The 26,030-nt window shown below is 42.1% G+C and overlaps 1 protein-coding gene across 1 annotated transcript; it reads left to right on the top strand.

Moving 5' to 3' along the window:
• On the top strand, positions 1-24,716 carry LOC140077208 (carbonic anhydrase 1-like). The gene is made up of 9 exons (XM_072124190.1): positions 1-12; positions 4,702-4,784; positions 6,779-6,808; positions 8,037-8,201; positions 18,217-18,368; positions 18,945-19,037; positions 20,578-20,641; positions 21,893-22,047; positions 24,564-24,716. The coding sequence occupies exons 2-9, from the start codon at positions 4,727-4,729 to the stop codon at positions 24,705-24,707; spliced, it is 861 nt and encodes a 286-aa protein (XP_071980291.1). The 5' UTR covers positions 1-12; positions 4,702-4,726; the 3' UTR covers positions 24,708-24,716.
• The last annotated feature ends 1,314 nt before the right edge of the window (positions 24,717-26,030 follow it).

Raw genomic sequence — 26,030 nt, forward strand, 5'->3', positions numbered from 1 at the left:
GAGGCAGAAGCTGTGAGTATGGTTTTCATTATTTTTATTTCTTTTTTTTTCTTATTTTTTTTTTGTGCCTTCATTTCCCATAGCCCTAGATGTAGGGTGCACATAATTTATGACAAAGTGCACATCTACAGTATATCAGCGGGGTACGGGCAGACATTTGAGGCATCTTCGAGGTAAATAAGACACAAATATGTGACTTGCACCTCATTTTTACTCCAAAATTATGTAGTTATTACCCTCTACTGTTTTACAAACGGTCATGAAGGAGAAAGGTCCATGCCTCTATGGCTCACATAAAGGAGTTATGGAGCCAAGAAGTTGATATGGTTTATAGGTTGTAACCTCTCTAAAGTGGTGAGTTTTCAGGTTGTTTTTAAGGTTTCATTTGTGGGAAAAAGTCTGATGGTTTGGTTCAGTGAGTAAAATTTATAAGAAGAGATCAGATCAGATTGAAACTCCCATTTTTAGCTGGTGTCAGGCTCCAATAGCCTATTCTAGGGTGATTTTAAAAATGCCTTTGTTAGCATTCGGGATCATTTCCGTACATTATAAAACTTTATTTCACATTACCTGGTGGGGTGCGAGTGTGGGAGGGGGTTTAGCTGAAGTACCCTGTGTTTGTGTCTCAGTCTCCTGATGCATTCTTCTTCTCCTCCACACTCAGGCAGCTCCCTCCACCACTCCCCTATTCCTGGAATGTGCATTGGGCAGGTAGGGGAGAGGAGACACAGGCACACACAGACTTCTGCAGCTGCCTCCCTTCCTCGAAGACTCACCACATTCTACTGGCAGGGAGCAAACAATGAACATCAGCTAAAAACATTATAAAAATCCCGCCCCAGTATATAGGATTTCAACAAACTTCAACCCCCCAGTACATAGGTATCCAGCACACTGCAACCCCCCAGTACATAGGTATCCAGCACACTGCATCAACCTCCCTCAGTATATAGGTAGCCAGCACACAGTGAACCCCTTCCCCCACCCAATATGTATAGGTAGCCTGCAGCTGCCCTCCCCACTCAGTATATAGGTAGCCAGCACTCTGCAGCTCCACCTCCCCACCAAGTATACAGGTAGCCAGCACATTGAAGCTCCCGCTTCCCCACCCAGTATATAGGTATCCAGCACACTGCAGCCCCCTCTCCACCTAGTATATAGGTAGCCAGCACACTGCAGTCCCCTTCCCCACTTAGTACATAGGTAGCCAGCACACTGCAGCTCCATTTCCCCCAGTATATAGGTAGCGAGTACACTCCAGCTCCCACCTCCCCACTCATTATATAGGTAGCCAGTACACTGCAGCTCCACCTACCCAGTATATAGGCATCCAACACACTGCAGCCCTCCTCCCTATCCTGTATATAGGTAGCAAGCAAACTGCAGCCCCCACTCCCCACCCAGTATATAGGTAGCCAGAATACTGAAGCCCCCCTTGCCCCCTCCCAGTATATAGGTAGCCAGGATGGGAGGGGGTTTAGCATGGGAGCATTTAGCAGCCCCCTCTCCACCTAGTATATAGGTAGCCAGCACACTGCAGTCCCCTTCCCCACTTAGTATATAGGTAGCCAGCACACTGCAGCTCCATTTCCCCCAGTATATAGGTAGCGAGTACACTCCAGCCCCCACTTCCCCACTCATTATATAGGTAGCCAGTACACTGCAGCTCCACCTACCCAGTATATATGCATCCAACACACTGCAGCCCTCCTCCCTATCCTGTATATAGGTAGCAAGCACACTGCAGCCCCCACTCCCCATCCAGTATATAGGCTGCTGCAAGAACTTAGGGACTGAGACTCTTCTCTATATATACCTTCTACTGGGAGGGTAGCATTCTCCCATAGACTAACATTGAGTCCTCATAATATGCTATGGCTGCAAGTTACTAAAGAGGTAAACAACTTTCCAGACAGCACCTGTCAGGCCGTCTGCTTTTCTAGTAAACAATTTCTACTGTAGCTGTGGAAAATGACTCTCTTCTCTTTAGTTAGAGGTATGCAGACAGAAATGTCTCTCAATGTCCATTAACCCTTTCTACAAAAACCACATAAAAAAATAAAGAGTATGGAAACAAAATGGCAAGTTCAATATATATATATAATTCATGTTCATTTGTATCAAAAAGACACCAAATACAGAAACCATAAAAGCATTTAATAAAGGGGCAACAATATTATTGCATACCCAAAGCTTTGATACCGTTCTAGTTACAATATCTACATGGTAACGGTACATCCCCTCCTCTCCAAGTGAAAGAGTCATACTCTGTCATACTAAGACTCATACGTCAGGATCATATTTTGCATCCTTTTGCCCCATAGGTGAACTATCATCAGACAATATTTTCCCAATATATTAACCCTCTCCCTTCCAGAGTGGTCCCGGCGAGCCATCACTGTATGTAATGAAATCTTAGGATGATTTGTGTAGCTGACACTAGGGGGAGCTCCTCACACACAGATACATACAGCAAGCACAGCGCTGAAGTCTGTGTGGAAATGTATAGGCAGATGGCGCCACCTAATGGCTGGCAGAGTATTACACTCAGGCTGTGAGTAACTAGATAGTTCTAAAATTATATATATATATATATATATATATATATATATATATATATATATATATATATATATATATATGTTCCTGTTCAGAATCCTGTTACGGTTTTATGACTTTATGGAAAATTGGCATGTAAAAAAACCTCATTTTCGGCATTTCCCTTTTATTATCACTGAAGATTCAACACAAAAGGATAGATAGCCAATACACTGGTACGACCCTATGGCTATATGTGGCTCGTGTTTTCCCCTCACGTAGCCTTGAACCGGTCCATTTGAAGTCACAATCTACATCTACAAAAAAATCTTACATTTTTAATTTTTAACCATATTTTACCCCTTTAAACTACTAGCCGCCTAAGGAAGGGTATGTCACGCTTTTACCTATAAAAAATGTCCTCCATGTGAAAATTAGTCATATTTTGCCTGAGATGTGTCAAATTTGGAAGCCCCTATCTACTGTTACTATAGAACCTAGAAACATGGTTCTGGTGTCATATTAAAATCTCCTCTTTCAGAGGCTTGTGGATCGGTGAGATACAGAAACAGTGATATAGACAGTCAAAAAAAGCTGGATTTTTATCTGCAGCTCACATTTCTAACTATGTCTTTACCTGCCTTGTATCTCTGATTCTGAGGCTCACAGAACCACAAGTGTGATGGGATCTGAAAGACAAGATTCTTATTTTTAATATGGCACCATAGCCTGTTTCTAAGTGCTATCTGAAGATAGGGGCATCTGAAGTGACTCTCTGCCTGCAGCCTCTAAACCTGACTCATCTCTGTGTAATATGACTCTTCTGTTCATTTTCACATGGGTAAATGGGTGAGATGTTACATTAAACTACCAGGTACGGTATGAAATGTTCCCGCTGTTTGGGTATTACTATGAAATCATTGTGCATTAGACTATGCTGCCCTTTCCCCACAGTAACCAGTAAGGTGATGATTTCTTTCACTTCATTGTAGATTTTTATAATTATTATATAAATAATGATATAATTATTATTATAAAAATTATCAATTAAATCGCAAAATGGAAAATTTAAGGATCACATCACTTACATATAACACATGGGCCATGTGTTGTTCAAACATAGCAGAGTCATTGCAGGTTGTAAGTGAGAAAAGTACAATACAGTACAATGGATGTGAATTGGATTTTGTAACACAAAAAAGTGTCCCGATGATTGACCAAGCAGCAATTTTAGAGGCATAACCTGTCTTCAACTTTTACACCAATAATTTATTAGCCATCCTCTCTAAAGTCTTATGCAAATTAGCTTTTGCCTTTGGCTGAAGGAGGGGGGAGTTCTGAAGTCATTGTAAAGATATACATTTCACCTTTAAAGTCACATCAGGCTTGCGGTTATGTGAGCTACAGAGCCAGAGATATATGTAGTTAAAACATATTGAAATGTGAGGTGCACCTAAATAATCAATTTCTAACTATGTCTTTAGAGAGATTGTTTGGGAATAAAAAAGATTTTATATGGTCGTCGTAAACTTCGTCTCGGTTTGTATACAGGTGGGCCGGCGATGATGTAGTAACCACAGCAGGTAGTAGCCGCTGCATGGCTATGCTCACGAAGGCATCGTTGGCTTCTGTAACTAATACTAATACTTTTCTGTATGAAAGAGCGGCAGGAAACATTTGTAAGTCGGTTTTATCTGTAGTGAAGCAAAATTATCTTTGTTGAAGCTGCGCCAAAATTTTCAAAATATTTGGTTCGGGTCTGAATCTGTTTAGTCCAAAATGATGTTTCTCCAGTTGTATTGAAAATTGATATACCGTATACCCTCTCGTCCTCTATAACACAGATTTTTTTTTTTATGAAAATCTCGTTTAACAGATTTTTTAACGAATTTAAAATTTTCCCTAGTCCGTCCCACTCCCTAAGCTTTGGGATGAATGATAGTATTCTGTAGATGTCATTTTGAAAGATCGATCTGAAGCAAAGCAGATAGGATTCGCTTTGGTGCCTAAAAAATGGAAGATTCTTACCAAATCTACAAACCAATGAATAGATTCGCTCACCCTTAGTTCAGAACAGAAGGATGAAGTCTCTTTCCTGTTATGGTTTTTGGGGATCTGTGTCTTGAAGTACTAACCTATTTGATATTTTTTAAATTTTTTTAGAAGCAAAGAAGATCAGACATTGGAGATGCTGAGACTTGTGTGTGTCGGGGTGTTGTATCTCATCCTGGGATGCCAAGCAGCAGGTAGAGGCGCCAGCAGAAATTTGTGTGCATTGAGTACCCATAATAAATCAGAACTGTATATAACATTAGTGCGTTACCATGGGCTAGCACATTGTGCACCAGCTCTTGATGTTCCCCTGCTAAACCCATTGGGCCGGAGATGCTAAAAAAGCTTTTTAGCAAATTCAGTGCACATTCCTGTGTCTGGAAAACCCTGGCATTGAATTGTGCTAGACAGGATGGTACAGAGATAGATGGCTGCCTGTGAATAGGCTCTGGCTCCCCCCTCCCCAGTTTTTCCCTTAGTTTTGCCGTTTGCTTTGGGCCTCTTGGCCCACACTCACCACTGCAACACACTGCCTCGGACCTGGGATGTGGAACCGAAGATCCAGCGGCAGGAGACCAGTGGCTCACGCAGCGTCCTGCTCCCAGCATTAGGACCCATATCCAGACCTTTTGGGGGACCCTTGAGCCGATCAGCCATGTGGAGTATGTCTTAGGAGACACAGCGGTACTTTTGAGATTAAGGCAAAGGCTTGTGTTCTGCCTACAGCTCCTGGTGCCAGGTCTTATTGGGCACCTTGGGACTATCAGCTGACTCAACGACATCCATTGGCACACCAGCCACACCTGAGTCCCGTGGTTACATGTGGTGAGGCCTAAATTCTGCTCCCAAGCTCCAGGAATCTCGGAGCACCCAACATGGTGCAATCAGAGCCGGAACCTGGCAACACTAAGTGCTACATCGGGTTCTATCTGAGCACCAAGATGCACAGCATATCCCATGACGACCAGCACCAGATAGACCTGAGTACCAGAACCAGTCTGCATCAGAGTAACCGATCAGGTGCATTAGAGCACTGGCAGCAGGCTGAACACAGCCCCTCCACTAGGCGTCAAAATGGTCAGTGAACCAATGGCTCAAAGTGTAAGCACTGCATCCGAACCCTCATCTAAACACCCGAAGGTCCGGTACTGACACCATCCATCCCCCACCCAAATGTGTATTTGTGCTGTCTTTTCTCTGTCTTCCCTTCTTGTGTGACCCCTAGATGCATGCAATTATATCATATGTCCAGACACTATGTTCAAAACAATTTCCCTATGGGATCAATAAGGTCCCCAGCCCACAGGTTCCTATCCTACTGGGTATGGAAATGCCACTACCTATCTAGAAATATATTGAGTAATATCAGTAATGATAAATATAGAATGTTTATTGAATACAGTTAAAAAAAGAGCATTAAACAGACATAGGTGACTTAATAGCAAACACATAAAAGTGCCGGGTAGCAAACACATCAAAAAGCGTATAGTACATTGTTTACAAAGTGCATAGTGCAAAACATCAGAAAGTATCAGGAACATTGATAATGCGCACAAATGGTGATGCATAATAATGTATACCTGGAATCAAGTAGTAATGAGGCGCATTGGAAAGAACGCTGCCAGCACCTCCCCGACACGTGTTTCGTTCCCTACATGACTTTGTAAAGGGGGGGGGGGCTGAGATAGTAAAGGAAGACTATATGGTCTAAACCCCCCCACCCCCAGGACGTAAACTAGACAAACTTGCTGATTTCTATCAATGTGGTGGGTAGATTTCATGAACGGATCACTGTGTCAGGGACAGGACTCCAAGCATCATAGTTATATATGATACAAGGAACCATTATAAAACTTCCCCTACAACAGCACCATACTGTAATCATGATTACAGTGCCGCACTGTTGTTCCGCAAGGAAGCGGGGATTCATTAATCATGTACATCTGTGATACTCCCAAAGTTCTGTCCCAAAAACAGTCTTGTCCAGCCCATGCATGATCCGTAAAGCACTTAGACTGGGGTTAACCATGTCGCCATATGTGTAAGTACTGGACCCCTATTTCGTATTTTCCTTGTTTACCTTGTTTGATGGATCTTGCAGGGTTTTCGAACAACCTCATTTTTTAAATGTTGTGACCATTTATTTTAATAATAGAAATCATTTTTGTTTTTTTTCCCTTTTTAACAGGGGACTGGTGCTATGAACACGCTGAATGCGGTACGTGGATTATTTGGACAGAAAACGAATCTTTTGTGTTTGCTGTGTACAGTAGAAATATACAGGGGGATTCATAAGTCCCAGGACCCCCTATTATTTCAGTAACTAAAGGGAAGATGAAATATCTGAATACCCCAGTAAGTAAAGGGTGAGGGGACGATCTTTAAAGCTATATCCAGAACATGGCTTCCATTTTGAAAGCTGCAAAATTGGATCAAGGGCAAGTTTTTCCAACGGGAAAGTGTTTTTTTTTTATCATCAAAGAACATTATAGCAAACATTTTCTGAGCCAAGTTATCTGGATCTCCATAGATTCTCATGTAGGTTCATATTTATTGGATTCAGGGCTTTCAGTTCTGTGTTCATCACCCCGGAGAGCACAATTAATAGCTGTGCATCACAGGGAACGTTACTGGTTGTAGTTGCAAATTTCTAGGTTTATAACTTTTGTACCACTAAAGATATGATCCATTTCTGACGTTCCTATTGGAAAAACGATCCAAAATGGTGGCCAGACAGAATGTAGAATATGGGTCCCCTCACCCATTTTTTGCTGTGGTATTCAGTTATTTAATTTTCCCTTTTGGTTCCCGAAATAAAAGGTTGTCCTGAGACCCTGCATTTCAGGGGTTTTCCCCCTTTATATACACTTTTATGGACACCTGTGACATATGTATCTCCTGTAGATCCAGATCGTATTGTGAGTCAGGGCTGGCGCCAGCACTAGGCATGCCTGGGCGAGTGCCGGAGGCCCAGAGCTGCTGGGGGGGCGCACATAAGGAATACATGGGGGTGAACGGGGATGAATCTAGTGAATCCATAGGTAGTCATGGGGGCTTTATACAAAATTCCCATGAGGGGGCTGTTTGGTATGATAAACTACAGAATATTTTAGGGAACAGAAAACTATTCTAGTTTCTGAATTTGTAATGCTGCTATGTGAGTTCACTACAAAGGGGCCCACTGAGGCTCTGTCACCCAGGGGCCGACTGAGCATCATTCTTATGAGCAGTTTACATAAGAAACGAGGCATTTCTGAGCCAGATATTCCTGTATTGAGCTAGGTAGTTAATTGAGTATTCCCACAATCTGGGATACAAATGCAAATAAATATGAAAAAGAAGTATTATTATAATTGCTAGTCTTCCTTGTTATTAGAGTGTAACAATTGTGCTGTAATTTAACCAAACAATAGAAATATACTGTGTATATGTCTTGTGTTAACTAGCACCCGAAACATGGGCAGTGCACTACCCATTATGTGGACTAAATTCCCAGTCTCCCATCAACATCCTAACCTCACAAGTTAAAGAAAGTCGTACTTTGGGACCTATTAATATTTATGGATCTTCTAGGAGCACCACAGGTGTAGTCACCAACAATGGACATACAGGTAAGGTTTTAGTTCCAGATTTCTTTCAAAGTCACTAGTTTTATTCTGTAGCATTTATGACGTCGGTGCTGGTAGCACTTTGAGCATCAGTGGTGATGAAGGTGGAGACACCAGGTTTTGGCATTGTTGATGACCATAGTTCAGGGGTGCACAATGCTTGAGGGGTGTACCACTTCCCTGCAAAACCATCAATGGCAATTTTTTAATGTCATTTTTCGGGGTTGTGAACCCAAAGACTTCAAGTACCGTAGCTACAGGGATTAGGTGATTACTGTCAGTCTAGCTTCTTGATCACCCGGTGGTCAACAATCATAACCATGCCTTTTCTAATAGGAGCTACAGCTTTTTAGGTCCTTCTGGACGCCTCTTAATACCATTTCTTTGATGTGGTGACACCATAAAGAGGAATACAGAAGCTGTTATTTATGTTCATGAGACAAACTTTTTAAACCTGTAAACATTGCTTACGTCTACAATTTATCGCTAATTCTCTAGTATTTCATATATAAAGTAGCCATCTAGTCAGGCCTTAAAGGGGTTATACATTTTCAGCAAATAATTTATATTGTTTGTGTAATGAAAAGTTATACAATTTTCCAGTATACTTTCTGTATCAATGCCTCATGGTTTTCTAAATCTCTGCTTGCTGATATTCAACAGGAAGCTTCATTGTCTACTTCCTGATGAAAAAAAACGGGTCCCTGGTCATGTGATGTCACACAGGTGCCAAGATTGTTATATCACTCAGCTCTGATTACTCTCTGTGATACTAATGCACCTGTATGACATCACATGAGCATGGATATAATCAGCCGTGCACCTGTGTGACATGACATGACCAGGGATATAAGGAGCCGTTCACCTGTGTGACATCACATGACCAGGGATATATCGAGTCGTTCACCTGTGTGACATTACATGACCAGGGATATATAACGAGCCGTGCACCTGTGTGACATCACATGACCAGGGATATAACGAGCCGTTCACCTGTGTGACATCACATGACCATGGATATATAACGAGCCGTGCACCTGTGTGACATCACATGACCAGAGATATATAATGAGGCGTTTACCTGTGTGACATCACATGACCAGGGATATAACGAGCCGTTTACCTGTGTGACATTACATGACCAGGGATATAACGAGCCATGCACCTGTGTGACATCACATGACCAGGGATATATAATGAGCCGTGCACCTGTGTGACATCACATGACCAGGTAAATATAAATGAAGAGATCCCGGCACTCGCAGATTCTGATGCTTAAATTTTAATGTAGAGGAAAACCATACATCAATGCAGGAACGTCAGTGGGAACGCGTTTTCGGCTCCTAATGTGAGCCTTTATCAACCATAAACAAGCAACTGACACAGATACGTTTAAACACAAAGTAATTCCTCACATGCCCTGCCCACTGACGTCACATCCTTCCGGAATCCCGTGGTCCGAGGTGTGACGTAGTGACATCAGGTATTCACATCATGTTGATTACGTTTCTAGGAGAAAGTATAAGACAAAAAAACAGAATTAATATTAATGAACAAACTACAATATAAATCATAACATGCTGGAAAGATCATAATCTCGATTTAACCCTTTTGGTTCGAGTGTACCGAGTACATGTATCCAATACGCCTCCTGGCGTCGGAGAAGCATTTTGACATTACCACCCCTCCTTGGAACTTCAATCTGCTCTTGGTGAAAATGGTAAGGGATCGGTAACAGCTCATTCTTACATCTAATAGTAGATTTATGCTTGTTGATGCGTGTTTTCACCGGTTGCATCGTTTCACCAATATAAAGGTAACCACAAGGACATTTAATAGAGTAAACCACATTTTGTGAATTACAGGTATAGTAACCTTGAATTTTAAATGCTTGTCCAGTGTGAGGATGATAAACCGCATCACTTTTCAACACATTGGAACTTTCAGAACAAGTTAGACATGGGAATGTACCCCTTTTCTGTGTAACCAAAAAGGTTTGTCGTGGTAGTTTTCTGTTACCCCCCATATCGTACTCTGCGACGTTGGCAGAGTATTTCAAAGCTGGACGAATACCACGAGGACTGAGGGTTCACCTACGACCAACACTTTTTTCGGAAGAAGATGAATTCCGTAACGACTTTGAAAGAATTCTGAACAAATGCTCGTTAGACCTAATGGTACTAACGATATCACGTTTACAAAAAGGCATTGAAGAATTGCAAGCCAAGACGGAATCCATAAAACAACAACTACAAGATTGTATGAATTCTGAAGAATTCACGACTCTAAAATCATCAATTGAGACCTCGGTGGATAAATATCGCAAAGAGAACGAAGAAACCAAGAGGAATAAATACCTTCGAGATCTGGAGGATTACAGACTCAATAGAGTCTATAAATGGCGGGACTTCTCCGGTTGGAAACGTGGCGGAGCCAGGTTTGGCGCGCGGTGGACAACGCTCCTCAAGCTCCAGCAGCGAGCGTCATGGAAACCAAGGGAGACGTCACCCTTTTCGGAAGGGCGGATACAGAGAACCCCCAGGAGGACACGCCGCGGAGGACGCCGTCATAGACACTATCCATCACCCGCCTCGGCCACCAACAGTGACTGCACCGCCTCCTCCACCACCGATGACCAGGTCTCAGGTACTGTACCCAGCCTGATTATTAACATATCCTCTAAAAATCTGGACTCGGCCCAAATGAGTCTTTTACAAAAGGGGCTGTCTTTTAGCCCGGTTGGACAATATGATTCCTTCAATATGGAGTTAGATTTACAAAAGTTGTATAGAAATGTCAGGCTTAAAGCCTATTTTGCTAATCAGGAAGATGTATTAACCTGTGAAAATTTAACCACTACGAGTCTGTTAAAATTGGATGATCTAGGGCTTAAGAATAAGAGCTCCTTTAATGCTCCCAAACGATTTCATCCTGTGGAAACATTTGTAGACGTAGTAAAACGTGATATAACGGCTTTGACACAACACCTTAAACTTGGTGATTTTACTGTATCCAATAATCTCACTGGAGATGAATATAGAGCTCTCAGGTCACTGTGGTCAGACAATGAGATCATTTTAAAACCGGCAGATAAAGGCGGTTCCATCGTGGTGATGGACCGAGAAGCCTATACTAAAGAAATATATCGTCAACTGTTTGACCAAGAGACCTATGAGAAACTCACATCTAACCCAACCTCCAAGATTAAGAACAGGCTAATGACCTTGGTGGATATGGGTGTACAAAAGGGATTAATTGACAACAAACTAGCCAAATTTCTGATAAATCATGATCCAGTGGTACCTGTACTTTATATTCTACCTAAAGTGCATAAGACTTTGGTCAACCCCCCGGGAAGACCAATCGTGGCTTCAAATAATTCCATTCTCACACCCCCTTCTAAAGTATTAGAAAAGATATTAACTCCCTATGTGAAACAGAGTTTTTCCTTCATACTGGATACAACCTCGTTCCTTAATACCATTAAAGAACTGGATAATATTACTTCTTCTGACATACTGGTTACGATTGACGTCAGTTTATATACCTCGATTAAACACACACTGGGTAGTGAGGCAGTTGAAAGAATACTATGTAATGATACATCTATTTCAGTCGAGTTGAGACATTTTTTATTGGAAATGCTAGACATAGTTCTGTCAGAAAATTATTTCCTGATACAGGACAACTATTACCTGCAAAAGAGGGGAACGGCCATGGGGTCGAATGTGGCCCCGCCCTACGCTAATTGCTACATGATAGCATTTGAAGAAGACCATGTGTACAACAATGCTCTCTTTGTTCAATACGCCAAACTTTGGCGTCGATTTATCGACGATGTCTTCTGCGTATGGGCGGGGCCACAAGAGACACTGGATCAGTTCCTACTGCACCTCAATTCAATCCGTGACGAATTGCAATTTACCATGTCAAGCAATAATGAGGAGATCAACTTCCTCGACACAAGGGTTGTTAAAAACACAGATGGAACATTGGGTACAGATTTATTTAGGAAGAGTACAGATAGAAACAGTGTTTTGCACTACAGGAGCAATCATCCATACTCGACCAAAAAATCGGTACCCAAATTGCAATTTCAACGAGTGTGCAGTATTGTCTCTGATGAAATCACTAAAGAAAATAGACTAGATGAGATGGAACTCAGATTCTGCGATAGGGGTTATCCACTCTGTTTATTGAAGGAAACACGTGACGCAGCCACTAGAGCAGTGGTGGCGAACCTATGGCACTGGTGCCAGAGGCGGCACTCGGAGCCCTCTCTGTGGGCACCCAGGCCATCACCCCAGCATGAAGTTCACCAGACAGGACTCAAAGAATCTTCCTACAGAATCTCCCTAAAATGATAGGAGAATTTGCCCTCCTCCTTTCAACTGCATTGGTGTCTTTACAAGGCTGAACGATTGAAAGTTGTCAAAGAACATGGAGAAATAAATTACTGGCTAAATTGCTGTGCTGGCACTTTGCAAAAAATAAGTGGCTTTTGGTTGAAGTTTGGGCACTCAGGCTCTAAAAGGTTCGCCATCACTGCACTAGAGGTACCATTACATCCCGAGTCCACAATGACAAGAGGATTGTTTCCAGTCATCAATATCATCCCTTTAATACTAAGGTTGATGCGGTTGTCAGGAAACATTGGCACATTCTCAGGACGTCCTATCCTGACATACAGGAATTCAGTAACCCTCCACGGATCAGTAACAAAAAGGCACCATCCCTTCATAATAGATTAATACGTGCAGATATGGGGGGTAACAGAAAACTACCACGACAAACCTTTTTGGCTACACAGAAAAGGGGTACATTCCCATGTCTAACTTGTTCTGGTAAGCCCCCCTCTAGCTTCTTGCATTAGTAAAATAAGGTATGAGCCAATTATAATCTCTGACCATGGTCCTGTGGTGGTAACTATGGGCGAAGCGGAAAGCAAGAACTCTAACTTCAGACTAAATGCATATTGGCTTTCTATCCTAGGAGATAATCCAAATGTAAAAAGTTTGGTAGCTGAGTTCTGGAAGTGGAATATAAGAACAACGGGTTTATTAGAAGTATGGGATACGCTGAAAGCCTATGTGAGAGGAATATTTAAGAAGGAGATAGGGGAAACCAGACGTAAATATAGCCAACAGGAGCAGGAGTTGTATAAAAAATATAAATTAGCTGAACAGGAATTGGGAGATGGATCGGACTGTGCTAATAAGAGACGGCTAGAGGATGCTAAGAATATATATGAGGAGTTCTTGACAATTAAAGCCCAACATAAAATGTTCTTCCGTGGCCAAAGATTCTTCTCGGAAGGGGGGAAAGCAGGGAAAATCCTAGCTCAGATGGTTTGTGCCCCCAGGAATAATGGATTTATTGGGGCCATTAGAAGCGCCCAAGGGGCAATAGAAAAAGCACCACACCGGGTTAGGGCACAATTTAAAGCCTTTTATGAAGAATTGTATAGGTCAAGCTTAGAGCCAGCAAGAAGATCTGCTGAAGATTTCCTGGGGAAAATTAAATTTCCTAAGTTAGACGAGGAACAAATTAAAATGCTAGATGCCCCAATAACAATCGAGGAATTGAGAGAGACAGTAACAGGTTGCACAAAAGACTCCTCTCCGGGGACAGACGGATTTCCTTTTGCCCTCTATAGGAAATATGGAGAGGACCTTCTGCCCTTGTTGTTGGAGGTTCTGAATGAATCTAAAATTACTGGGAGATTGCCTGATTCTATGATGGAGGCGGATATTGCTCTGATTTTAAAAAAAGATAAGGATGAGCTAGAAATGGGCTCATACAGGCCCATCTCACTTCTAAATACGGATGTAAAAATTATAGCGAAACTATTGGCCAATAGGCTGCAGAGGGTAATCGCCTCCATCGTGCACAAGGATCAAAACGGGTTTATCCCAGGCAGGAAATTAAATGACTGTATTCATAGATTGTTTTCTGGGATAGAGAGAGGGGAGGGGGAGGGGGAGCTCCATCCTGTCTTTGGACGCAGTAAAGGCGTTCGACAGGGTGGAGTGGAGTTTCCTCTGGGACGTTCTGAGGCAATTTGGGTTCGGACCCGCCTTTATAGGTTGGGTACAGGTATTATACTCTACCCCAGTCGCAAGGGTGGTGATAAATGGGGTTCGATCTGAACCATTTGAATTAACTAGAGGTACAAGACAAGGGTGTCCCCTGTCTCCGTTACTATACGCGCTGTACATTGAACCACTGGCAATTCTACTCAGGGACGATCAGCGAATTATGGGAGGGGGATGCGGGGGTAAGAGGGATAAGCTGTGTTTATACGCGGATGACTTGATTTTATATCTACAAGATAGCGTGTCAGCAGTACCTAGAGTAATAGAGGTGATCGAAGAATATGGGAAATGGTCAGGACTTCAAATAAATTGGACAAAGTCACAGCTACTTCCTCTGGACTCGAAGGTTAAAAGGGGGTTAGCAGGCTATGAGATTTCTATCTGTGAGGATAGCTTCAGATATTTAGGCATACAAGTCGCTAGAGAACTAGATAGGTTTGTGGAAATCAATTTGGTGCCACTGTTGAAGGCCATAAGAGAAAGGATACATTGTTGGGACAGGATACCATTATCAAGATCAGATAAAATTGGTCTTATAAAAATGATCCTTCTCCCACAAATTTTATTCCTTCTTTCAGCCAGCCCAGTTTGGATAGAGGAGTCAATGTTTAAGGTCATTGAGGCAATGCTGAATGATCTCATATGGGGACGTAAAAAAGTGCGTATGAAGATATGTTATCTATACCGGCCGGTGGAGGAAGGGGGGCTGGGAGTCCCATTTTTTAAGGGTTATTTTATTGCATCACAAATTAGCAGACTCGCAAAATGGGAAGGTAATTCAGCAATTTTGGGGCTATTAAAGGATACACGATTTTCACAGGACTCGGTAGTGGAGATGTTAGAAAGCGGTATTTTGGGCACAGAAGAATTTAAAGGACACCTGTCATCAGGTCTGTGTCACTTGTCCTGTCACCTCTACCTGTTGGAGCAGCTCACAAGGATCCCATCCCAGCCTTTATCTAGTTATTTCATACATTAATCATTGTAAAATCATCTATTCTTTATTATGTAAATGAGGCTGGTCACATGATCAGAGGCAGTGATGTCACTCCTGTTACCCCTCCCCTCTCCTCCCCCTGCTCATGTCTGTGTGTAATGTATAGTAAAGCATTGCTAGTGTGTGTGCTGCATCTGCTGACATGCTGCATCCTCCTAATATACAGGTGAGAGACACAGACATCAGCTACACATGAATCTGACATGTTCTGCTGTAACATGGCTGCCTGGAGCTGCTGTATCTCTCCTAAACACACACACATGCACACACAGGCTGCAGGGGGCGCCAGCACCAGGAAGGATATCATTATACAGCCTCACATCATTATACAGCCTCACATCATTATACAGGCTGTCAGTCATGCACTGGGGGTGTGGCTGTGCCTCCCACTCATGAATAGAGTGGACAGCTTGAATATGCTAATGCTTCATTGGACATTTCACAGGTCATTTGCATACAGCTTTAGGACCTCATTGCTTAGGTTTACAGGCATGTAGAGGGACAATGAAGGGATAGAGGCAATGCTCTCTAATGGCAGTTTATGAAAATATATTTAGTTTAGGGGGGTTATTTTGCATGACAGGTTCTCTTTAAGCAAAAGGAATTACCTAATTTATTATTTAAATGTTGGATAGAGATAAAGAAAATGTTGAATATTCACGGATTTTTTGAAAAAACACACGTTATGGGGAAATTATCAGATTAAAGAGTTACTAAGTATCCCGGATTCCGGGTTTTGGAAAAGGTTGGGGGTTAAATATGTATCACAATTTTTGTCTGAGGGGGAGATTAGACCCTTCTCACATTTCGAAGAAGTATATCACTTAAAAGAAGGGGATTTTTTGAGATATGGTCGAGTTGTGCATGCACTTGTCACTTTTAAAAGAAAAAAGGGGATAGGTTTGAGGGTGGTGGCACATGAGGGCTTAGATATGGTAGTCAAAAATAAAGGACACACTAGGAATATAATTTCTAAGGTCTATAAACAAATAATAAAAGGAGTATCACTCAACATCAAACATCATTCTTGTATAAAATGGGAAAAGGCGACGGAGGGGAACACGCTGGTCAGTTGGGAGCGAGTGTATAGGAATTTGAAGAGTTGCTCAATAGGATGGAATCATAGACTCATACAGTTCAGTATTATTCACATGATTTATTATACGCCATCAGACTTGAGGTGCCTGAGGTGCCTTGGCACAGAGGCAAATTTTTTGCATGTTATATGGGAATGCCCGATTATTCAAATCTTTTGGGAGGAAATCTGCACCCATGTGACAGAAGTTCTGGGGATAGATATTGTATTTACACTTAGGAATGTGGTTTTGGGAGATCTGGAAGGGGTAAAATTGGATCGGGCAAAACAACAATTGGTCCAAAGGGTGTTACACCTTGGACGGGTTTGTGTAGCCAGGAAATGGGGTATCGCTGAACCCCCAACTAAAACACACTGGCTGAATTTGGTGGATAGGATTAGGCAGTATGAGAGGGTATGGTTTCACAGGCAGGGGGGGAGTGGGGGGAGAGGTGGAGAGATATCTGGGGAACATGGAGATAAATTAAATCAAGCTAAGGATCCGGCGGTATGGTCTCCCTTGTTCCCCCTCCTTCCCTCCTCCCATTCTCTTATCTCTTATCCTTTTCGCCCCCCCCCCTCTCTCTTTTTTTTTTTTTTTCTTTCTTTCTCCATCGGTACTGAGGGTGGGAGGGAAAGAGAGGGCAAATACTGACTCACTAGTGAGAGTGTGCACAGATAATTTAGAACCAACCCAGAAAGGGTGAAAGGATTTATGCAGAATAATTTTGTGGAATGTGCATCAACGAATATAAATGTAAAGATGTGTAAATTTTATGATGTTATATATTTTTTTGATATGAAGTGAATAAAGTTTTGGAAAAAAAAAAAATAAACTTGTTCTGAATGTTCCAATGTGTTGAAAGGTGATGCGGTTTATCATCCTCACACTGGACAAGCATTTAAAATTCAAGGTTACTAAACCTGTAATTCACAAAATGTAGTTTACTCTATTAAATGTCCTTGTGGTTACCTTTATATTGGTGAAACGATGCAACCGGTGAAAACACGCATCAACAAGCATAAATCTACTATTAGATGTAAGAATGAGCTGTTACCGATCCCTTACCATTTTCACCAAAGGAAACATACCATTTCCCAACTTAAATTTCAAGTTCTAGAGCAGATTGAAGTTCCAAGGAGGGGTGGTAATGTCAAAATGCTTCTCCGACGCCAGGAGGCGTATTGGATACATGTATTCGGTCCACTCGAACCAAAAGGGTTAAATCGAGATTATGATCTTTCCAGCATGTTATGATTTATATTGTAGTTTGTTCATTAATATTAATTCTGTTTTTTTGTCTTATACTTTCTCCTAGAAACGTAATCAAAATGATGTGAATACCTGATGTCACTACGTCACACCTCGGACCACGGGATTCCGGAAGGATGTGACGTCAGTGGGCAGGGCATGTGAGGAATTACTTTGTGTTTAAACGTATCTGTGTCAGTTGCTTGTTTATGGTTGATAAAGGCTCACATTAGGAGCCAAAAATGCGTTCCCACTGACGTTCGTGCATTGATGTATGGTTTTCCTCTACATTAAAATTTAAGCATCAGAATCTGCGAGTGCCGGGATCTCTTCATTTATATTTACTTGGCTTGGTCCGTACCCGGAGCACCGCACATTCCCGGACGTGCCTTCCATCTGTTTACCATCACATGACCAGGGACTGATTTACACCCAAAGGAAGTAAACAATGAAGCTTCCTATGAGCTTTAGAAAACCATGAGGAATGGATACAAAAAGTATCATGTAAAATGGTAGAACTTTTCATCATACAAACAATATTAAGTACTTGATGAAAACATGAATTGAAATAATTTTTTTCTTTTCCTGAATTCCTATAGTTGAGGTGGTCTTGGATACAGTGTATCAGCTAAGTGGTGCTGGACTTCCAGATGTCTACCAAATGGCTGGTCTTCACTTCCATTTTGGGAACCTACAATTAGGTAATGAAGGATCAGAGCATCTTATAGATGGCAACGCCTTCCCACTAGAGGTGAGTGATGTTGTAAAAAATGGATTGTTTTCTCCGAAATCTAAATGCAATATGAAACATTTGTTAATTACTGAACTCCAAGATCTTAGAACCAAGCAGAATCCATTGTACATTGAGTCAGTTACATTGAGTTCTTCAGGACTTCTTTTATTATAACTCTATATGCCAAGATTGCAGAAATATATTGTTATAAAAGTTATGCTAATCAATCTACATCACTGGAGCACCCGTCTTCTGCAGAACCGGAAGTGAATAAATTATAGGACGAGGCGTTCTCATGATCTCCAGTGATGTAGCCGGATTGCCCCAGACTAATTAGCCTAACTTTATATTGCTGCAATCTGCAGCCTATACGGTAATAATAAAAGAAGTCCTGAAGAACAAGAACTTCTTTCTCTTCTTAGTAGGACCTGTCGGCCATCAGTAATACTGATGGTAGATGTCCTTTAAACTTGGGTTCACCACTTTAAGGTTAAGCATATGGGGAAACAAAACAAAAAAAAACCCCAACAAACTCATTAGGGAAAAACATTTTGTTTGTGAATCGAAACTAAAATGTTCTTTTTTCCTCTTTAGGCTCATTTTGTGTTCTACAATACCAAATATGCTGATCTCGCAACAGCAAAGGCGAATGAGGATGGCCTGGCTGTAGTTGGAGTGCTCTTTAAAGTAAGGACTGGGAAATAAAAAAGATTTACACAGAAAAGAAAATGAGATTGTCAAGCTGCAAAATATTCAAAAAGGGTTTAAATGGGGCGGTGAGCAGAAATTGACCTCGTAAACCATTACCATTATGTTGCTATGTTTCTTTCATGGCCCAGTGTGGTGGCATCGACTGGGAAATCAACTTTGACTTCAGTGCTGAGCTCTCCACCTCTATGACTTTATTATCCAGTGTGGTGGCATCATCCAGGAAATGAACTTTTAAATGAGATGTATAAAGAAACATGATCCGGAAGGATTAGTGGCTTATTAGGTCAATTTCTGCTGACAGGTTCCCTTTAAAGGACATCTACCATCAGTTTTACTAATGGTAGACGTGTTCTACTAAGAACCTCCGGAGGAACGATGTTACTCAGCACTTCTTTTACTCCAAGGCCCCTTCTACACTCGCGATCAAACTCGCAACGCGTGCTGCCTGGATCTTCCAGCCCGAACACGGAACTGAACTCAGCATGTCAGTTCAGTTCAGTTTTGCAGTGTTCTGGCCGGGAGATCCAGGCAGCACGCGTTGCGAGTGTGATGCGAGTTCAATGCATCACACTCGCGAATGTAGAAGGGGCCTAAATGCGGCAATATAGATTTATACAGATTATGCAAATGAGAGGTGGTTTTCAATGAGAAAAATTATTCATATATATTCTACCTGTTAAGGTTTGCCAGTCACCAAAAAACAATCTTCTCCAAAATCATATGCAAATAACCTTAGAACAGTCAGATTTTTATAGATGAGTCGAGTTTAAATGCTGCATGACATTTCAGACGTCCCTTGCTTCAGTTCTAGAGTACCTAGAAACATGCTTCTGGTGTCATATTAAAGATGAGAATCGCACCTTTTCAATCAATCACCTCCGGTTCATTGAGCGACAGAACTATGACATAGATACAGACAAAGCTGCAGATAAAGATCCGATTCCTGCATTTTTAACTGCCTGTATCTTCAGAAGTCTGAAATCATAGTATCACAGTTTAAACCGTTGAAAAAAAAAGACACATGTCCATCAAGTTAAACCAAGGAAGGGAAGGGATTGGATGAGGAAGGGATCTTAAAGAGGAAATTATTATATTTAATATGACACCAGGAACATATTTCTAGGTACAATAGAACCAAGAATGGGGCGTCTGAAGTGACACTACCCCACAGCCTCTAAACTTGACATATCGTATGCAAAACATGACTCTTCTCAGCTCAATTTAACATGACTTTGGAAAAAAAATGTATAGAAGAGTGTGAAATTTCACATAAAAGAGGGAATTTTCAGAAAACATATTGCATACACTTCCTTGGGGGGCTAGTAGTTTCATGAGGTTACATCTGGTGACACAGTCCCTGTTATTCTTTAAAGTTAGGGACATCCCAAGTACAATATCTGTGCCTTTTTGTTCACTTTGATCTTTGTAACTTCAAATAAATATTGACATATGTCTGAGCGTAATTTATGATCTGCCCTATTAGGTTCAGTATATTTATTAATATTGATAATTTCAGATTGGTGAAAGTAATGCAGATCTTGACAACTTAATCAGCGTCCTCCCTAATGTTGACCACAAAGGTAAGAAAGTTAATTTACCCTGAATTGTGACTCCTGTTTGTGGTTAGATGATTATGTGATGCAGCCGATCACTGGCCATAGTGCTGACCTTGCGGGTTATTGGCATTTCAGTGCTGAGGTCAGTCATGAGCTGGAGCAGTCACATAACCACAAATGAACCATCATTAGTTTGGCCTGCAATAATGGCAGGGACAGGTGTGCCAACGCGGGATTAAGGATATTCGAAAGTTAAAGTTGTTTTCTGGATTTATTTTTTTCAAATAGGTTTCCCCATGAAAGAAAGTTCTCAAATTTTAATCCCGTAGTGATGTTTCCACATTAAATATATTTTTTAACCCCTTACTTTGCAATTTTGCTCAGTTTTATTGCTTTTGCAGCTCCTATCATGGTCAGTGAAAGATTCCAGAGTGTGGTCAGGGCCTCTCTAAGCAGACACTTCATGATTCCTCTGTGCTATGAGATGCTGTGTGCTGACAATGTGCTTAGATTATCAGGGTACAGGGTTTAGCCAATTTTTATTTAGCTTCTGAATGTACTATTCATATCTGACACAGAAAAAGAGAGACGAGACAGAACAGAATCTGCCCGTCCATAGTCATGAGTATGGTCGTATGAGTATGGTCGTATCCAGAGACAACCAAAATGTAAACACCAGGGCTGATAGAGACAGGTTGGAATTATATCTGTGAAATGCTGTATTTTTGCCAATAACTAGAGAATGTGTTATTTTGTTATCCTGAGAGTATTTAAGAATCTTGTCTTCGTGGGAATATCCTTTTAAGCAATATGCAAATGCACATTGTTTTCATCTGTTCTATTTGCGGGATGAGGCTAAATACTCACAGCAGATCCTACCCCTGCCAGCACTTGCGGCAAGTACCTTCCCATAGTAGTCTATGGGAACGTGAAAAATACTGATGACGCATGGACCTATTGTGCAGACATACGGCTTAGAAATGGATTACACACTGATGACATGCAGACCAGAAAAACGGACCATGATCAATTTGAAGCCCAATAAAAGCAAAAACTTTACATTTTTTTTACATTTCTATTCAGTATTGAAAAAGTAAATGGTTGAAGTTGTTAATAACGTCTGTTTCCATTCTCATATAGCAGAGAAGCCTTTTTTCTGTTTTTGTGGGATTAATCCCAATAATTTGCCACAAACCGTTATAAATTTTTTTCTTTTATTTAACTAAAATTTTCACGTGTCCTTGCCTTGAAGTTTTTGTTCTTTTTTTTTTAAAGGAGACACAGCAACAACTTCCATTAATTTAGAAAAAATGCTCCCTAATACTGTGTCCAATTATTATAAGTACCAGGGGTCCCTCACCACCCCTCCATGCTCAGAGAACGTGGCCTGGCATTTGATAAGCTCTCCTCTGGATATCAGCATTTCTCAGGTAATATTGTATGTACAATTAAATTGTTTTCGATCTGAAAAATTGCTACCGTATTAGACATTTCCAAAGAATAACAGTGACTAAGAGGCACCGGCCTCGACCAGTGCAAGAACGGTGCAAAGACTGTTGAACATCTCTGTATTTGCTATGGTCTCTGGACCCTAGAAATTTCATTCTGTTCTAGAGAGTAAACACAGAGAACAGAGTGGGAAGATCCTCTACACCTAGAAGAGAGGCTGTTCTACCATCACCATAGATAGGGGGCATCTTCTACACCTAGAGGAGAGGCGGTTCTACCATCACCATAGATAGGAGGCATCCTCTACACCTAGAGGAGACATGGTTCTACCATCACCATAGACAGGGGGCATCCTCTACACCTAGAGGAAAGGTGGTTCTACCATCACCATAGACCGGGGACATCCTCTACACATAGAGGAGAGGAGGTTCTACCATCACCATAGACAGGGGGCATCCTCTACACCTAGAGGTTCTCCCATCACCATAGACAGGGGGCATCCTCTACACCTAGAGGAGAGGAGGTTCTACCATCACCATAGATAGGGGCATCCTCTACACCTAGAGGAGAGGAGGTTCTACCATCACCATAAACAGGGTGCATCCTCTACACCTAGAGGAGAGGCGGTTCTACCATCACCATAGACCGGGGACATCCTCTACACCTAGAGGAGAGGAGGTTCTACCATCACCATAGACAGGGGGCATCCTCTACACCTAGAGGAGAGTAGGTTCTACCATCACCATAGACAGGGGGGAACCTCTACACCTAGAGTAGAGGAGGTTCTACCATCACCATAGATAGGGGGCATCCTCTACACCTAGAGGAGAGGCTTTCTACCATCACCATAGACCGGGGACATCCTCTAAACCTAGAGGAGAGGTGGTTCTACCATCACCATAGACAGGGGGCATCCTCTACACCTAGAGGAGAGGCAGTTCTACCATCACCATGGACAGGAGGCATCCTCTACACCTAGAGGAGAGGTGGTTCTACCATCACCATAGACAGGGGGCATCCTCTACACCTAGTGGAGAGGAGGTTCCACCATCACCATAGACAGGCGGCATCCTCTACACCTAGAGGAGAGGTGGTTCTACCATCACCATAGACAGGGGGGCATCCTCTACACCTAGAGGAGAGGTGGTTCTACCATCACCATACACAGGGGGCATCCTCTACACCTAGAGGAGAGGCGGGTCCTACCATGACCATAGACAGGGGGTGTCCTCTACACCTAGAGGAGAGGAGGTTCTTCCATCACCATAGACAGGGGGTGTCCTCCACACCTAGATGAGAGGCAGTTCTACCATCACCATAGACAGGGGACATCCTCTACACCTAGAGAAGAGGAGGTTCTACCATCACCATAGACAGGGGACATCCTCTACACCTAAAGAAGAGGAGGTTCTACCATCACCATAGACAGGGGTATTCTCTACACCTAGAGGAGAGGTGGTTCTACCATCACCATAGACAGGGGATATCCTCTACACCTAGTGGAGAGGTGGTTATACCATCACCATAGACAGGGAGAATCCTCTACACCTTGAGGAGAGGCGGTTCTACCATCACCATAGACAGGGGGCATCCTCTACACCTAGAGGAGAGGAGGTTCTACCATCACCATAGACAGGGGGCATCCTCTACACCTAGAGGAGAGGAGGTTCTACCATCACCATAGATAGGGGGCATCCTCTACACCTAGAGGAGAGGATTTCTACCATCACCATAGACCGGGGACATCCTCTACACCTAGAGGAGAGGGGGTTCTACCATCACCATAGACCGGGGACATCCTCTACACCTAGAGGAGAGGCGGTTCTACCATCACCATAGACAGGGGGCATCCTCTACACCTAGAGGAGAGGCAGTTCTACCATCACCATAGACAGGGGGCATCCTCTACACCTAGAGGAGAGGTGGTTCTACCATCACCATAGACAGGGGGCATCCTCTACACCTAGAGGAGAGGAGGTTCTACCATCACCATAGAGAGGGGGCATCCTCTACACCTAGAGGAGAGGAGGTTCTACCATCACCATAGACAGGGGCATCCTCTACACCTAGAGGAGAGGCGGTTCCACCATCACCATAGACAGGGATTCTTTACTATAAGAGCAGTGACACTATGGAACTCTCTGCCGCAGGATGTTTTGATGGCAGATACTTTGTACATGATCAAGAGACCTGGATGCCTTTCTTGAGAACAAAACTTACGTTCATGTTATGGGAACAAAACTCTTTGTTAATTTGATGTTGATCTAGGAAGTTATTCTGACTGCTATATTGGGGTTGAGAAGGGATTTTATTTCTAATTTGGGCCAATCAGCCTTGTAGGCTTTTTGCCTTCCTCTGGATCAGCACTGTATGATTTATAGGTTTGACTTGATAGACCTTGATGGACCTAATTTTCTAATTTCAAAATTTTATATCATAGTGTAACACTTTCATTGCAAGAAACATAATTCTCATATTTTGTATTTTATTCCCACAGTATGAAGCTATTGTTTCTTCACTATACTTTACAACAAGCGACTCTGTAGAGCAAAGCCCTATGGTTAACAACTACAGGCCACCCCAGCCACTTAACGGAAGAACTGTGTTTAAGTACTCAGATGGTCTTTCAACTAATATGTAATAAAGAATACAATAGAATTTCTGCAAAACTTCTTTTAACTTTTTAGCTTCACATAAAACCAGTTAATCAGTTATTCCATCAGATTTTGTCCAAATAACACTGGCTTTACACTTGTCACAAAGTAATTAACTTTATTTTTCATTCAGGGCACTGTGGGAACATCTACTTAGATATTTAATTATAATCTTTTTTAATTCCCATGTAACTATAAACACCAATAAATAAGTAAATGACTGCATATGTACCCAAAACAGTGCCATTGAAAAATACAACAAAAAACAAGCCCTCCTACAGAAACTGTAACAAACAATTATATAACTCTAGAAATTCCCTTTATTAAATGGGTGTTTGTTTATTCTAAAATCCATCCAAAAGATATGACCCATGTGAATCGGCTTGTACTCAAGGACATTAAGTTGAGGTATGTAACTTAGTATTTTTCACTTGGTGAATTGGTCCTCTTCCAGATATTACACATCATACATTTTATCTTGATGGGTAAGAGATGGGAAGGGTGCAAAATTAGGGTATTCCACATCTAAACCGACCCTGGATACAGTACTCAGATAAGAGTAAAATTGATCAGAATTAACAAATTTCAATGTAAACTTTTGTCAGACAGACATATAAGGTTCCCTTTGTAAGAGCAGTCTATATAGGCCCTATGTGTTCCAATTCTAAGTTATCCATCGGAGGGTGATCAGCTTGGTGGAGTTTGTACTGTACAACACAGGGAAATGGTGGGGGGGGATCTCCAAAAACCCTTTATAGTTCCCCGAGGTCCATATTACCTGCTGAATATGTGTAGAACTGCAGAGGTTGAACATATGTGGGTTTATTTACTAAGGGCCCCACGAACCGCACTTTCGCCGGAAATCCCTATGATTTCCATTTTGCGCCGCTGGGACAGGGATTCGAAAGGGGTTTTTACCACACGCGATCTGATTTAGGCGCAATTGCACTGGCTTTCATGTGACAGAAATGGGGGGGGGGCAGGCTGTTAGACGATCAAACGGATTCTGACAAACCGCGCGAATTAACTTCAAAATTGTGTCACAAGCCAAGCACTTACATGCACCGGGAGGAAGATGGTGAACTCTGGTGGACCTGAGCGGGGAAGCGACAGATACAGGAAATCGGGCGCACGATCTAAGTGAATCGCGGCATTCCGGACGGACAATGCACTTTCAGGAACTCCGAGGGACCGGGTAAGTAAATGTGCCCCATGGTGGTCCACCAGAACCATCAGAGCAAGAAGCTTTGACGGAAGAAATAGCACAACATAACTTGTAAATGGTATTGTGGCTGTATAGGATATAATGA

Source organism: Engystomops pustulosus, chromosome 9, assembly GCF_040894005.1.
Source record: "Engystomops pustulosus chromosome 9, aEngPut4.maternal, whole genome shotgun sequence".
Classification (NCBI taxonomy): Eukaryota; Metazoa; Chordata; class Amphibia; order Anura; family Leptodactylidae; genus Engystomops; species Engystomops pustulosus.